This window comes from Alligator mississippiensis, chromosome 2 (assembly GCF_030867095.1).
Source record: "Alligator mississippiensis isolate rAllMis1 chromosome 2, rAllMis1, whole genome shotgun sequence".
NCBI lineage: Eukaryota > Metazoa > Chordata > Crocodylia > Alligatoridae > Alligator > Alligator mississippiensis.
The window spans coordinates 146,941,501-146,957,085 of NC_081825.1; the positions used below are offsets into that span (position 1 = coordinate 146,941,501).

At 45.5% G+C, this 15,585-nt stretch overlaps 1 protein-coding gene across 7 annotated transcripts in view; it reads left to right on the forward strand.

The window, feature by feature from the left end:
* Positions 1 to 15,585, forward strand: part of GPAT3 (glycerol-3-phosphate acyltransferase 3) — an 82,367-nt gene that overhangs the window by 49,876 nt on the left and 16,906 nt on the right. The window contains exon 1 of one of the 7 annotated variants that reach the window (XM_059722253.1): positions 3,127 to 3,234. The exons of 5 other annotated variants lie outside the window; for them this stretch is intronic. Coding sequence is in view for 1 of the 2 variants with exons in the window: in XM_059722249.1 (XP_059578232.1) it covers positions 10,922 to 10,972 (51 nt within the window). In the remaining variant the exon portion in view is untranslated. Of the gene's footprint in view, positions 1 to 3,126; positions 3,235 to 10,898; positions 10,973 to 15,585 lie in introns of those variants that run through there. One more of the 7 variants, XM_059722249.1, reaches the window with a different exon arrangement.

Sequence of the window (15,585 nt, forward strand, 5' to 3'; positions counted from 1 at the left end):
TTCTGCCTCAGTCTGCCCCCCCTCTTCCTTGCCTGCAGACTTACCTGCTGGGTGGAGGTGGTGGCAGCTGTGCACAGTAGATCTTGGATTGCTTTTAAATGCCAAAGGTGATCTCCTACTTAAAAAGGTTGGAGACCACTGAGGCAGATAAACATCAGGCTAGCTCCCACATCCCCAAAAGAATACAGTTCTGAAGTGGTATGCTCCCCAGTTTATTTGAGCTGACATAATAGGCTAACACTGCAATCTGTCTAGGCTCAGAGGTGATCCAGTTTTGGTGCTTTGGGGAGCCACTTCTGGCCTAGGGACAGTGATTATATATGAGCTGGTATAAGTGATTGGAAGTTGGTTTAAACCTGTAACACAACAGAAGTTCAGTGCACGTAGACTGGTATCAAAATGACAAACTGGTTTGAGATGGATATGGATGTAGTATCAGAATTAACTGATTTAGGTTACACCAGTTATCAGACTTGTGTCCTAGATCCCCTCCAAACACAAGTTAGAGCTTAGTCCTCTGGCATCCCAGGATACATTGCAGCCCCCCGCTAACCCCCATCCAGCATTCCCTCTAAGCTCTGTGGTATGTGCAGCTATGTAGGCACACTCATGCTGCACTGCCAGGCGCACCTGTTCTGCTGCGCAGCTTAGAGGCCCCCATCTCGCGGTCAGCTAGCCTCCACCCCAGCTTGTCCGCTCCAGGCCAGCCAGTGGCCCCATGCCTTCTGTCATAGAGCTGAGGCAGCCTCCCTAGCCCTGTGGGTCATGGCATGGGGGCAGGTGAGGAGCTAATGGATCCCTGCCCCTGTGCTATCTCATAGCTCAGGAAAAGGCAGGGAGACTTCTTGCTCTCAAAAGGACTTTATTGCAACTGCTAAACCACACAGAAAGATGGCTGACAACTTCCTGTTGATATAATTGTGTCAGCCCTCAGGAAGGGCTTACTACTACATCCCCCTTTCTTAAGAAAAACCTGAAGGATTTTCAAAGAACTGCAAAGTCATCTTGAGTGGAGAGGTTGCAAGCACATTGCTCTTGTGAGTCTTTACCACTCACTTTTCTACAAAAAGAGAATAATCAAATCAGAAACATCAATAACCCTTTTCAAGCAGTTAAGTTCACAAATCTAGTCTATTTGGTGAATCTGACGCACATCCTGACCTAATATGGTAAACAAGTGTAATATGAAGGAGATTCTCTCAATTTTCTTGAAGGAGAAGACCTCTAGGTGTCTCCACCCAATATGAACAAGGGCTGTCCGCCCTAGCCTAGATGGTGCTTTGTACTCCTGCATCTGGAATCCAAACTTTCCTGATATGGGGAAGGAGCAGGGACACTTCTTGAGGCATGCCTGGTGTTATAAAGGACAGTTAAACTGATAATTCCATTTCTGTCTTTCTCATCAAATTCCTGTGTATCCACAAGTTTTGAAACCACCTATCAAAGTTGGGTAGGCTTATATGGAATCAGTGACTCAGAAGCAACTCAGCTGGACTCCATCTATGCTCTAATGGTATTGAAGGGTGTATTAGGAGAACCTTATAGAGATCTTCATTTTTTCTCAAGCAAATTCTTCATAGTCTGCACTGCACATTCTGCTTCCCCATTACTAGGTGGGAAATACAGACTGCTGGTGATATGCTGAAGTCATACTGGGCTGCACACTGCTTAAATGCAGCTCCAGAAAATTGTGGACCATTATCTGTTCTTAAAACTGACAATATGCCATGGCAAGCACATATACTCTTCAACACCATTATAACCTTCTCTGTTGCGGTCTGTAACTGCCATCTCCGAGTAACTGAAATAATAGTTGATAGCAACAAGGTAAACAGAACCCTTCCAGGTCAGTAAATTGGCACTCACCATCTGCCATGGATAATCTGGTAATTCAGTCATAAAACATGGCTCTACAGGGTCTGGTCAGTGTTGAGCACAAAACTTACAACTAGCTACCCAGTTCTATATAGCATCATCACTGATGGACAGTCACCAAACTGTCTGATAAGCCCTGGCTTGACATCTTCTAGTACCCTGATGAGCTTTATGAATCTTCTGTAGGATTTCCTGGCATAGAGCGGAAGATATCAGTACTCTGTTGTGGAACATGACTAAATCCCTGACAACATGAAGGTTGAGTTTCTCTTGTTAGTACCTTGCCAGTTCACAGTCTTTGAATCTTGCTTGAGGCCATCCTTCTAAGCAGTACTTATTTATCTTTTGACAGAAAGGATCAACTTCTTGAGCTTCCTGGATCCTTGTCTAATGAAACAGATAGGGGTATCCCCTCTTCAATAAGGTTTACATAAACTGTAATAATTCGTTCTTGGCAGAGTTCTTCTGGAAACAGTGGTGTCTGTAATGGTGTCCTAGAAAGAGTATCAGCTGTCTATAGCTCTATTCCAGGAATGTGTACAATACTGTAGGTGAATTTCAGCATCCTAAGGTGAAAACTCTGGGTTCTCAGTAGGAGTTTGAGAGGTTTGTCTCCTAACAGGGGTGCAAGTGGCTTATGATCTATATGTAAAGCAAGAGTCAGGCCAGCAAGGAAAGTTCCAAGTAATTCGCATGTCCATGTAACTGCTGGTGCTTCTTTTTCTATTTTTGCATATCGAGTTTCAGGTGGAGCAAGTGCTCTTGACACAAAGGCAGGAGGGGCCCAATGGTCAGCTTTTTGACGTTTTAACACTCCCACAAGTCCATAGGAGACATCTGCTGCAATATGTGTTTCGCATGCCAGATCGTATTGGGATAATATCAGGGATGAACTAATTATTGATTTGATCTCATTAGAAGCTGATTGTTGTAGGAGATCCTAGAGTCTTATGTTCTTGTCGCTTAAAAAGGTCTGTTAAAGGTTTTGTTATTGTTGCCAGGTTTTGCACATAATGGCCCAAGTATATGGCCATTCCTAAAAATCTGCATAATTCTGGGCCATGCTTGACTTCTGGCAACCCCTTAATAGCTTCAACTTGTGCTGTATCTGTTTGGATTCCTTGTGGTATGATCCAATGTCCCACAAACATGAACTGAGAGCTAGCAAAAGTGTACTTTTCATTAAGTGTAACTCTAGCTTCGGTTTTCTGAGTGTTGTATCCAATCTTGTATCGTGTTGTGCCTTAGTGGTCCCAGAACCCAAAATGGCACCAGCATGACAGAGAACACCTTCCAGGCCATCCAGTATCTGTGACATCCGAAGCTGAAAGAATTCAGGAGCTGGTGAGATCCCAAAAGGTAACTTTTATTACTCCATCTGGATGATACCGATTTAAAGTTATTAGCTTGGATGATTCAACAGCTGGAGAAATCTGCCAGAATCTTGTTCCAGCATCCAATTTTGTCAAGACCTTGGTTCCTGCAAGTTGAGCCAAGGTGTGTTCCACTGAAGGAAGGATATATCTTTCTCAACACGCACATGTGTTCAACTGTGAGGACAACACATCCTAATTTTACCACTGGGTTTTGGCACAACCACCAGCCCAGAACACCAAGAAGTAGGTTCTTCAATCTTTGTGATTATTCCCATTTCTTCCATTCGTGCTAGTTCTGTTTTTACTTGGTCCATTAGTGGCAAGGGTATTCGTTTTGGTGTAGTTAATGCATATGGAACTGCATTAGCTTTTAGGCGTATCTTGTATTCACCCAACATTTTTCCAAGACCTGAGAAGAAGGGTGAGTATTTGATTCTGTAGTACTACTCCGAGGATTTCTGGTCTGTTATTTCATCCAGTTGATGGGCAAAGTATAGTGCCTGCATGGCCAGTAAGCCAAGCAAAGGCACAGCAAGATCACAGATGACATAAACTTCCTGATATATAGTTGTCTGCTTCGGTGTCACTTTTGCATTGAAGGATCCCAGTACTTCGAAGGTAATGTCACCTGGTCCCTGTAACTTTTTGGTAAGGAAGGAGTAGCTCATCCCTGTGTTGGCTGTAGTAAGTATCAGGTATAGCTGAAACTGCTGCTCCTGTATCAGTTTTAAATGGAACTGATTGTACATTGAGCTCTGTTTCTGTCATCCAGACTCCTGGGTGTGACAAAGACTCTGTAAGTTCTTTTAATAACGCAGCACAATACTCCTGTTCTGTGACTTCAGGGATTCCCGTGGTTGAGCAGCAAATTAAAGCATAGTGACCTTACTTTTTACACTGTCAACATTATCTCCTCTTTAACAGGACACATAGCATAGCTATGTCAAGGGGTTTTACCACATTGGCGGTATTGGCCCCCTTTCCTACTTGGTTGTTGCTGTGGATGCTGGTGGGATCTCTCTCTCTCATTCGTTGTGCATGGCAATTCTATTTATTTTTGGTTGTAGTTTCTTGACAATGTGTATTGCATCCATGTTAGCTGATACCTGATGGGACTTGGAATTGTTTCTGATTTCCCTTTGTTGCTGCTTAACTAACTCTGGCCGGCTTGTGTGACAGCCTTCTGGAGTGTTAAATCCAACTGTAGTCTTTGTGAGAGCTCTTCATTGTGAAGACCTGCAACTAAACAGTTCCTAATTAGTTTTTCCTTGAGCTCCCCATATTGGCAAAATTTCAGCCAATGTATGCAAAGATGTAATAAAGCTGTTCATAGGTCCTGAAGGATCCTGTTTAGGGAAACCTGAATCTAGCTCATTCATAAATCACATTTCTTTTGCCCAAAAATGTTCAGTTAGTGCCTCTACCACATCAGCATATGGCTTTTTCTCTGCATTTGTAAGAGTTCGTGACATCAGAATTTCATTGGCTGGATCCCCCATCAAGTAGATGAGTACTTACTTGGTAACGTCCCTCCCTCCCACAGCATGGGTCTCCGGGTTTGTGAATGCCCCAGCCCCTCCCTCTCACCACCCCCTTGTTTGGTAGCCATGGGGTGGTGTTTGTGGGGGTGGAGAACCCCTGCTCTGGCCCCCCTAGCCAGGGTCAGTACAGTGGGTGAGGGGGAAAAGCCTTCAAGGTGGGGGGTTTCCCCCTGCAGCACAGCTCCATCAGCCTGTGAATGCCCCAGCTCCCCCCACACTGCAGACCCTAGTTGGGGGACCAGAGCACGGTCTATTCTCCCACCCCTGCCCTGTCCCCATCCCACCCCTGCAGCTGAGAGGTGGGGGGGTTGGCAAGGAGGCAGGGCAGGGGTGTTTGCAGCTTGGTAAGCTGGGAGGCATGTGCGAGTGCCCCCTGCCTTCTGGCCTTGGCCAATGCAGGCATCTACCTGCTATAGCCAATTGATGAGTGAATGTGTATTATGCTTGTTAATAGTCCAGTCTACATGGTTCAGAGAGCTGCGTAGATTGACTCGATTCTGCCTTGGGCTTTTTGACTGTCTGTATTTAGCCCAGGAGGCTGGCTTTGTTAGCATTTTATTGCCTTGCTTTATCTTGTGATGCTGAGGCAGCCTCTGTGGGGGTAGCTGCTCAGCTTGGCTTTAAAATGCCCTACATTTGATGTGGTTACTTTTATCTGAGTAAAATCTCACTGGATTGCCCCTTGTGAGGGTAAATGCCTTGCTCCCTTCACTGTTTAGCTTTTGGAAACAATGCGTGTTCAGCTGTCTGGCTACCTTTTTGTAGTGTGGGCCATGTGAGGCAGTAATCTTACTAGGGAAGTCTGCTTTCTCAAGTGGGGAAAAGTGTGCTTGTCTGAGGAAAGCATGGGAAGAAACTCTGAAATTCAGGGGGAAGCATAGAGGATAGGAGGGAGGAGCTGAAATGTAAATAATTGTTAAATATGCATGTAAAAAGGGGAGGAGATGGAAAACAGGATAATTGGGGTATTGTTAACTAATTGATATCAATTCAAGGCAAAACTGCACTCCCAGTGCCAGGGTTCTGGTCAGTCAGCACAAATTCAAATGGCTGGCAGCATAAGCTATGCCAGTCAGCCTAGAAAACTAGTTTTGATAAATTTGATCCCATTTTATTAAGATCTTGCGCTTAATTGACAAGGTGACTGATACAATGTATTTAAATGTTCTACAGATGCATGACTGGAAACCACACAGCTAGATTTGTTGTTGTTGTTCAATAATAATATTGAAATCGGACTCAGAATCAAGTAATGAAACAAAATCATAAGCCAGAAGGGGGGTTTCTAGCTTTTCTTGGGCTGTCCTATTCAATATTTTGATCGGTGAGCCAGCTGAAAACTGAAAAGTTATTGGTAAGATTTGCAGATAACAAAGATCAGGTTGATAAACGTCTGAACAGTCAAGTGAACCTGCCCTCATCCTGTAAAACGGATATTTGTTAACTGTATTAAAAATGCAAGGTGGGTGCAGCTAGGAACAAAGGATGTGGGTTGTGATTTGTGCACTCAAAGTGATGACTCACAGTCTTTGGGGTCAGGAGGGTAGAACCATCTGAATGTGAAGTAGAACCAGCTGTGCACCTGGGAAGACTGCCACAGTGGAGACAGTCTTCTGTAAAAGCAGGGCAGTATTACAAAAAGTAAGGGCAGGGTTGTTGCTGGATAGCAGTGGCAAAACAGCTGCTGAACAGTTCTTTTATTAACATCTTTTAAAAACTATGTTGATGTGAGGAAGAGCTTGGAAAAGAGCAAAAAACCAACACAAGCTTTTCAAAAAAACCTGATTTGCAGCAAGAGAATAACGAAGCTCAAATCTACTGAAACTTCTCTTAAGCTCAGTAGGGGTTTAGGTATATCTGTATAGGAAAAATTCCTTATGGAGGGTGCAGTCATAAATCTTGTCATATTCCTTGGCCCTGAAATCTGCTTTATTCACTGTTCCTCCTGTTCCAATTTTACTGACATTATGTAACGTGAGTTTTGGCATAACCAGTTCCAAATGCCTTATTCTGCTGGCTCTTAAAGGTGTGTTCTTTCTCAGCTAAAAAGAACTAACAATTAACCTACTACTGAATTTCAAATGAATTCTAAAGAGCCTCCTAACACTGCTAAGTGAGTCTGTCTGCTGCTCTGTGCTGTTTTGTGGACTTGCAAGTCTGCTGTTGGCAGTGATGAGTCTATGAGTCTGCCATGTGTCTTGCTGTGGTGGTTCTGTATCTGAGACCCTGTTGAGTTAAATTGAGTTGGTGCTTGTTACCTTCCTTCCTTCTGGGATTTGGAGAAAAATGGCCTTTCTTGGTTGACTTGGCCTCTGTGTTCCAGGTTGTTACAGCTTCCCTAACGTCCAGTTGAGGCTAACTTAAAACATTTGGCCCTTGGATTTGTCAGTTCCTGAATGTCCCTCATGCAGCTCCTTTCACTCTTCTTTCTCACACCTTCCAAAATTCCTATACTAGTGTCCCCAACCAAAATCTTGCCGACTGCTGAGTGATATATCCCTCTCATTGGTGATGGGGCTGGGAGTGTTCTGTCAGGCCATCCTAGGCAGAGAGTTTGAACTCCTTTCTGTAGGGTTTTATTCTGCAGTAGCTCTGACAGGCAGTCTACACGTCTTCATTTTGCATTGGAGAAGGCTTTTAACAGATTGGTTGGCCTAACTGGTGTCTGGGCTTTGCTTTATTGCTCTTCATCTATGGATGTATATATTGCAAAATGAACAAACTTGGAAGAGACTTCGTGGCTTATGACCTTCTCTAGAAGGTTTGTCAAAAGTTCAGCCTTGGTATTTTCACAGCTGGGTGCTAGAGGTGTTGGTTATGGCTAAAAGAGGGCTAGCAATCTGTGGCTTATGGTCAGCTTCACCTACAGGAGTTCCCCAAAATAGATATAAAAATGCTTCCCTGTGACTCAGGCCAATTTTCCCTCTTGGTTTGTATTGATATTCATCTCTCAACAGCCAGGAGGTATAAGTCACTTATTTCCATCATTTTTTACTGTAAGGGTACTGTGGCAGAGCTTCTTTAGATATACCTGTAGGAAACTCCAATTTCGCTCTTACTGTCATAGTAGCCTAAGTCTAGGGCTGTTTTGACTCCCTCAGTTTCTTGGACACTTAGAGTTGCATTCCATGACCATTATTTAGCTGTACAGTGGGACAGGTAGATTAGGTACCTAAATGGTTCACCATTCCAAGAACTTGCTCATGTCTTATCCTGGTATGTCGGGACAGGCATATTGATCAAAGTTAAGCTGATGCCATCTCCCTGTTCACGTTACTGAAGCAAAACCTTAAATTTGCTTTAGCTCAAACTTTTTTTCTCCCCTCGAAAGTTGTTTGAAACTTCTTGTTGTGCTCTTCTACTGACTTTCCCCAGAGGAGTTGTCCTGGCAACATATCTCTGCTTGGGTGTAGAGGAAAGCTGTCATTGATTAGATGGAAAGGGTAAGGAGATTTAAGCAGGACCTATCCAGAGTGATTTGTCCCTTCCCTCTCTCCCCCTATATCTTCTGGTATTGAGAGGTTGCAGCCTTTAAACGGTCATGTTTGGTGCCCACTAACGGACCAGTCCTGCGTGCATTTAAATCCGATTATACCATCAAGTGGCTGTGACGCTGAGTTCCACAAGTTAATTACATGTTGTGTGGAAAAATAAGATTTCTTTGTTTGAAATCTGCTACCTAATAATGTAATGGTTTATTCCCTAGTTGTAGTATTGTGAAAGATGCCAAGTAGTGAATCCCTCTTTACAAATCATGAATGGTGTACACAAAAGTATAGGCCTCTCTAGACCTACTCTTCCCCCAGTTGTCTTTTTTTCAGCTGTGAAGTTTTAGCCTATTTAGTGTCTCCTCATATGGAAGTCTCTCCATGCCTCTGATCATCCTTGTTGCCCTTTCTGTAATTTTTGGAGTGGGGGGACTAGAACTACATTTCTAGTGTTCAAAGTGTGAATGTAGCATAGCTCTGTATAGTGGTATAATGACATGTTTCTGTCCCCCATCCTAATTTCTTTTTTAATTCCTAACCTCCTACTTGCTGCAAACATCAGCCCAGTCTTTAAAGAAATATCCATGATCATTTCAAAATTGTCTTTGTATTGTCATATATACGTGGTGGCCACATATAGGGTGGTTGGGGTCTTCCAGTTACCTTCTGTACTTGGAGGGCTTTTCCTGCGGCCAGTGCACAGCTCCCAGGGAAAAGGCAGCAGGGCGGAGAGCCCCGAGTCCGTAGCGGGCAGCCCATCTCCACTCTCACCCTGCTGTGTTCCACTCCTAGATGTGTCCCCATGTTTTAAAATGGTGGTGGTAGTGCCTGAGCTAAAAGCTCATTAGATAAGCTTTAGTTCAAGTGCCGCTACCACCATTTTTAAGTGCCGGCACACTGATCCCTTGGATGAGCCGCTTGTCACTTGGTTTTGCTCCCCGCCCTGGCCCCAGCTTCCTGTTCACTGCCCTGGCTGGGCAGTGCCCCCAGCCCCAGCTCCACCCCTTCCTTCACTGTGGGGGCCTCGATCTGCTGCCTCGTGTCCCTTCCCCATCTCAGACTTTCCTGCAGGGCACTGCTCTCCATACTGCCCACCTGTGCTCCTGTAAATCAGTTATCAGATCGGTATCAGCCAATATGCCTGGTGAATAATTGGCTGTCTGTATCAGCCAAGAAAATCTCTATCGGTGCACCCCTACTCATAAGGGGATCTTTGAACCCTTCCTCACTGGGCTTCATGCTGTGTGTCACCTTGATTAAAACCAGGGGCTTAATACATTAATAATAAGAGGTACTTTCCCCAGTACTGTTTTATAAGTGAGCTCTCTTTGCCAATTGTTTTTGTCCCTACATTAGTTTACATTCTCTCTTAGTGGAATAGTACCACTAAGTTTTGATTTGTTCTGTTACCATCTGCTACCTGTGGCTTTACTGTCCAAAACACAGCATTGACTTGTACACGAGCCTTGGCTAATACTAACAAAATGTCTCCCTTACTGTCAGGTTGTAGTCTGCCTTCTTTTGCAACCATTGTCTATGGCTGTTATGAATTCCTATGGGCAATACTGTTGTTTTGTAGCTACCAGCCAAGAAAGCACAAAGTTATGCAAATGTTACAGTTCTTGCATCTCTTTCCAAATTCTGGGTACTTTCTTGGCTTATGGTGTTCTGTCACTGTGCTTGCAATTTCAGGTAGTTTTGAGCCCTGCATGCCTTTTGGTTTTGGGTCTCTTGTAAGATTTTGAATTCTCTATCATGGTTGCAGTGTTGGAGCACTGTCCACACACCATGGGCAATTTTACATGTGCTCTGGAGGTGGGGGGGGGCAGCGCTTTAGAGTGGCTCTGAGAACTGCTCTAATTCAAATGCCACAGCATCTTGTGTATCAGTGTCCCTGCACTTCAAAATGGTGACGGGGGCACTTGAACTAAAGCTTGTTTAATGAACTCTAGTTAAAGCACCCTTACTGGCATTTTGAAGTGTGGGGACACTGATACACGAGATGCAGAGGCTGGTTGGAGCACAGTAATTACCATGCTCCAGCAGACTCGATTGAGTCTGCTCTGACGTGCTGTAATTGCAGTACATCACAGCAGCCTCTGCACTCGTGTACAGGCACCCCGTAATTTCAGCCTGGACTCCATGACTTTTCCTGCATGGCTTATTATAGCTACTTCAGAGGGTTAATTCTGGATCTTCCATATTACACCCTTTCCATGGGATTGGTGTGCTGTCCCCCAAAAACTCTGCTGTGCGACAATTTGGTTAACATGGTCACTGCAAAGGGCAGACATCCTATGGGCTCTTTAGGTAACCCTGAGTTGTAACCCAAGTTAAATACATTCCTGAGGGAGGGAAGAAACCTGCTCCCTCTGCCTACGTGACTGACATCACATACCTGGGTGTGTGCTTGGGCTTCCTATTGTTCTGAGCTATGCCAGTCTGCCCAGCAACCAGTGATGCATTTCAAATAGGTTGGCTGGCAGCCAACAGGTGCTGCCCTTCATTGGACCAGGTAAATGGGGTCATAAGGGCTATATAAGTTAAGGACTGCCCAGGAGGAGGGGGAGTAGCCATGATGAAAACTCAGAGAGAAGAGCTGAACCATCTGAAACTTGCTATCTCTGGAAACTCATGATCAATGAACTGCCTGCCTCCAGAGGGAATCTCCACTTGCATCTGGATGGTACTTGTGAGTAAGCTACATGAGATCTAACTAGATACATAGTTCAGATGCATGATCAAAGGCTACCCCAGCCACCCTGTTTGCTCTATGGGATTTCTCTGATACTACTCAACTCTGTACCCTATTCCTTATAACCAATAAAATTCTCTTTTGTATCTAGTGTGGGAGACTTATTGGGAGTGGGTCTAGATTATGCCTTGGGGTCCCTTTGGTTCAGCTGACTCAGGGAGACCACTACTTGGACTTTCGACTGAGGGAAGCACCCCAAGTTATTGAAGTGAGTTAAGTACCCTTTAGGGCTACTAGGTTTGTGTTTCCCAGAGCACACAGTGTCAAGATCAAGTCCTTCCCTGGGTGGTGGCAGCAGTACCCCCAGGCTAGTGGGTGTACTCCAGGAAGGGGGTCGGTCAGACATTAGGCACCCCCAGAGAGGCACTTGGAGCCTAGAAGGTGGTCGGGTACAATGAGATGGGTGGCTCAGCGCAGGAGCACGCCGTACTGGCCCGCCACAGTGGTATCTCAGATACTGATCACAATTGGCTTTTTGCAGGGCTAGCTTGGTTCCCTGAAATGACAAGACTTGCTGGCTGTACTGACTTAGGTTATTCAGATTCTGTCTTTTTTTATGTCCTCTATTTAAATATTCCTCATTGGCTTGTTTTTTATATGGATTGCAGTACTCCAAGCTTCTATAATAAACTTTTCTGCTCTCTTAGACAGAGGAAGGGTAACTTAGTTCTTAAATGTCCAGTACTTTAAAATCAGCTACTGTCAAATAAAGCTACCTTTTGTCTTTTTTCCCTGGCACCTCTGTTTTGCAGGTAGCTAAGTACTCTCTCTTTGCGTGTGTGACCTACTGTGTGGTGTTCAGTAATCACTCGCAGCCAAGGTGTTTCAAGGCTGGAATTCTAAAATGCTCAGCTTTATGTAGGTGAGCCTCTGCCTTGCAGTAATGGTTTATGTCAGTTTCTTACAGAATGCCCTTCACCTTTGCAGGCTAAGGCACAAAATATCCAGTACCTAGAAACCTGAAGCTAGAAGTAGAAATGAACCTGTTTCTTACAGTGAATAATCATTAAAATGTATTTATGATGTGGATTATTCTATCACTTGCGGTCTTTTGAAGGCCTGATGATTTCCTAAAATCTTCATAACCTGCAGTTGAGCTTAGGTTGAGGGGACACAGCACTTTGAATTGGAAACTGTGCAGAGCCATGATGGTAGCTCCACTTGCGCTTTATTGGGTGTCTGATTTTTGGATCACAAAGTTCAGGAATGGTACACACCACTAACACTGTGCCTTGGAGCATTACAATAATTTGAGCTTTGTGCAGTCCAGTACACTGACACATTAGAGTACACTGGCTCTTAATCAATTGACTATTCTACTGAGGACAGCTATGATGTTGGAGGGGTGCTTGGGGAGACATGAATTCTGTTCCTACCTCTGCCATTGTCCTGCTGTGAACTTGGACAAGTTGCTTTACTCTCTTCCTTTTTTTCTATTCAGACTAGAGTTTCTTTTAGGCTGGGACTATCTGCATGGCACCCAGAGTCCTTCCTATGTGCTCCAGCAATACTTTGGTTCAGGATGCTGAAAGAGGAAACTACAGTCTGGTGAACAAGATAAGGCTCTGATCCCTGGGTATGGGCACACGTTGTTGCCAGAGCAAACTTTGAGTCCCACAAACTGGCAGGCAAGAAGAACTGTTGCTGCTTTCCAAGGAATAGGTGCCTAGTAATCTAAAAAGGAAACCTTTTAATGATGTTTAAAGGATGCCTATCTAGTCCTTTCACAGCCATCTTAACTGATACTTTTTGCCAAGGAAGGCCCCAACTGCAGTTCAGGTCACTCGCACTTCAGGCTGTTGTCCTTGAGCTCCCACTTGAATACAGTTTGTTAGTGAATTCATTAGAGAGTATGGTGACCACTGTATGCAGCACTGTAAAGTAGGTGGGTGTTCTGAAATCTATGGATTTAACCCTTAGAAAGTGGGAAGGCACAAAAGAACCAATCTTCATTGAAGAAATGGAACTCTAGAAAGAAGTAGGCAAGGTGGATCGCTTGCATTTACTATCTTCCCCCTTTCCAGGAACACTAACACATGTTCCTTTCGCTGTTATCCTCTTGTCATAGAGTATTTCTGAGTGGCTGTTGAAGAGGCTGATTGGACTGTATGGTCACATCCACATGAACAGGGGCATATGTTTGCAGCAGCACAAATTGTGCTGCTGCTTTGTGCTGCAGTGCATGCTGCTGCCCATTCTCTTTGCAGTGGGACACGTTGTCTTGCTGCTTCATGTGCTGTGGAGAGGTCTGGCTGGGGCACAGAGCCGGCAGGCAGCCCCTGCACTAAGGCACCTGGTGCCTTGGCCAGCTAGGAAATGGCATATGGAGATGGGGGAGCAGGCAGCCCTGGTCTGCCTGCTTCCTTTTCTCTGCATGCTGTGGAGGCCCTGCACTGAGGCATTCTGTGCCCTGCCTAGGGCTCAGGGTGCCTGGAGACAGTGGAGTAAGAAGGCCTGGGCTGGCTGTTCCCTTGTCTCCGTGTGCCTCAGCGCTGTGTCCCCTCAACTTAAGCCCCGGGCTGCCTGCTCCCCTATCTGTGTGCTTTGGAGCCACCGCTCTGAGACTCTCTGTGCCCTAGCTGGAGTGGCTGGCTGGGGTGCAGCATGCCTCAGGGTGGGGAAGCAGGTAGCCCTGGGCTCAGCAGCATGTGAAGACTGGGGAGCAGGCAGCCTTGTGCTGCCAGCTCCTCTGTCTCCACATGCTGCTCCCTGGCTTGCCAGGGCACAAGGTGCCTCAGCACACAGGCTGCCTGTCAGCTAGCCCTGCGCTGAGGCACCCTGTGCCCCAGCCAGCCCCTCCCCACCCCCTGCAGCACACGTGGCAGAGTGCCCGCGCTCAGGCACATGGAGACAGGGGAGCAGGCAGCCCTGGGCTCTCTGGTTTCCTGTCTTGAGGCACACTGCATCCCAGCCAGCTGCTTTATGGCTGGCTGGGGCACAGTGTACCTCAGCACAGGGGCTCCACATATCTCAGCGCCCTGCACTGAGGCATATGGAGACAAGGGAGCAGCTAGCCCCTTGCTTCCTGCTTCCCCATCTCAAGGCACCCTGTGCCTCAGTCAGAGAGTGGTTGGCTGTGACACAGGGTGCCTCAGCGCAGGGGCTCTGCAGCCAGTGGAGATGGGGAGCCAACAGCCGTGGGCTGCTTGCTCCGCCGTCTCTGAATTTGTCCTGGTGCATGCCACTTTGTCATGCTTTGCACTGCTTTTATTTCGGGGTTGGGTTTTTTTTTTTGGTACCTGGTCGCAAATTTTGCCCCAGTGCTGTAAATTAGCTGTGTCGTGCACAGATTAATGTGCAACTCGTTTCCTTTCTGGCACTGCAAAGATATTTGCAGCACCAAAACTGTATGTGCCTGCATATCTGGATCTAGCCTATGAGTCTGTAGCTCAGAAGCTCACTCTTGTTCAAAGCAAGTGCCCTCTATTCAATGGTATGCTTAGATCCCTTCTTAAGTCTTTACTTTGCATCAAAGCACAGGAAATTACAGGAGAAAATCTAATATGTCATGATGTTACTGTAATCTCTGTTGCTAGTGTGATATGGCAGCAAAATGGGTGTCTGCAAGCCTACAACTGCAGCAGATGAGGTAGTTAGTAGTACGGAAGTACTAGTAATATTGCACAAGGCATTGTTGTGTCTATTCTGGAACACCCTGTACAGTTCTAGTCATACCATGTCATGATTTTGAATAAATGTTTTTGAAGAATTGTGGGGAAGGACTGTGGGGATGATTAGGGGAATGAAAAGCCTATTGAATGACAGGTAATTGGAGGGGTGTTGCTTGGCTGGCTGACAAAATGAAGGATGAGAGGAGTTGTGGCTTGTATTTTTGAGGATGTAAATCCTTGGAAGAGAGCAGAGCTATTGAAGTTGAAGGCTGTCCTTGGTATAAGACTAAGTTTATCCATGGCCAGTTTACAGACACTTAAACTGGCAATTGGGGGAAGGTGTCTAAGCATCTGAGAGGTTCTGGCTGTCTGATATGCATAGTAGAAGGAATGGAGTAGTATAGCTGATTGAAAATATTCTGACAAAATAGCGAAATTTGAAGAAGCTGATTCACTGAGCCAGAGATGTTTCCTTAGTAGTGAAGCTGCTGAGCGTGCATTTCACTATAGCTGCAAGGGTCCAAGGAGCTTCCAGCTTGTGAGGAAAATGCAGATCTGGTCTTTTTAGATTCAAACTCGACAAACCTCTTTGCCTGAGGGAAGAAAGGGGGAATCCTGTCCTTGACTGAAGCACTACTAGTTGGCCAGCTCTGCCAACTACTAGGCATGGGGTTTAGTAAACTTGAGGCTTTGAAACAGTTCCCTTAAATAACAGGGGACTGGTTTTGACTAAGGATGGCAGTTTTCAAACATTGCTTTCAGTCCTCAGCTTCTTGTGGATCATCCTGCAGCCTTAAACTCCCTAAATGTAAAGGGACTGGAGGGGTCGGTGCAATGCAGTCTGTTTACGATGGCCTAATGGATCACACTGTGGTATGCAAGTGACTCAGAGAAGGTCCTTCCAGCCTACCTGTAAGATGGTGACTGGCTTGCAGTTCA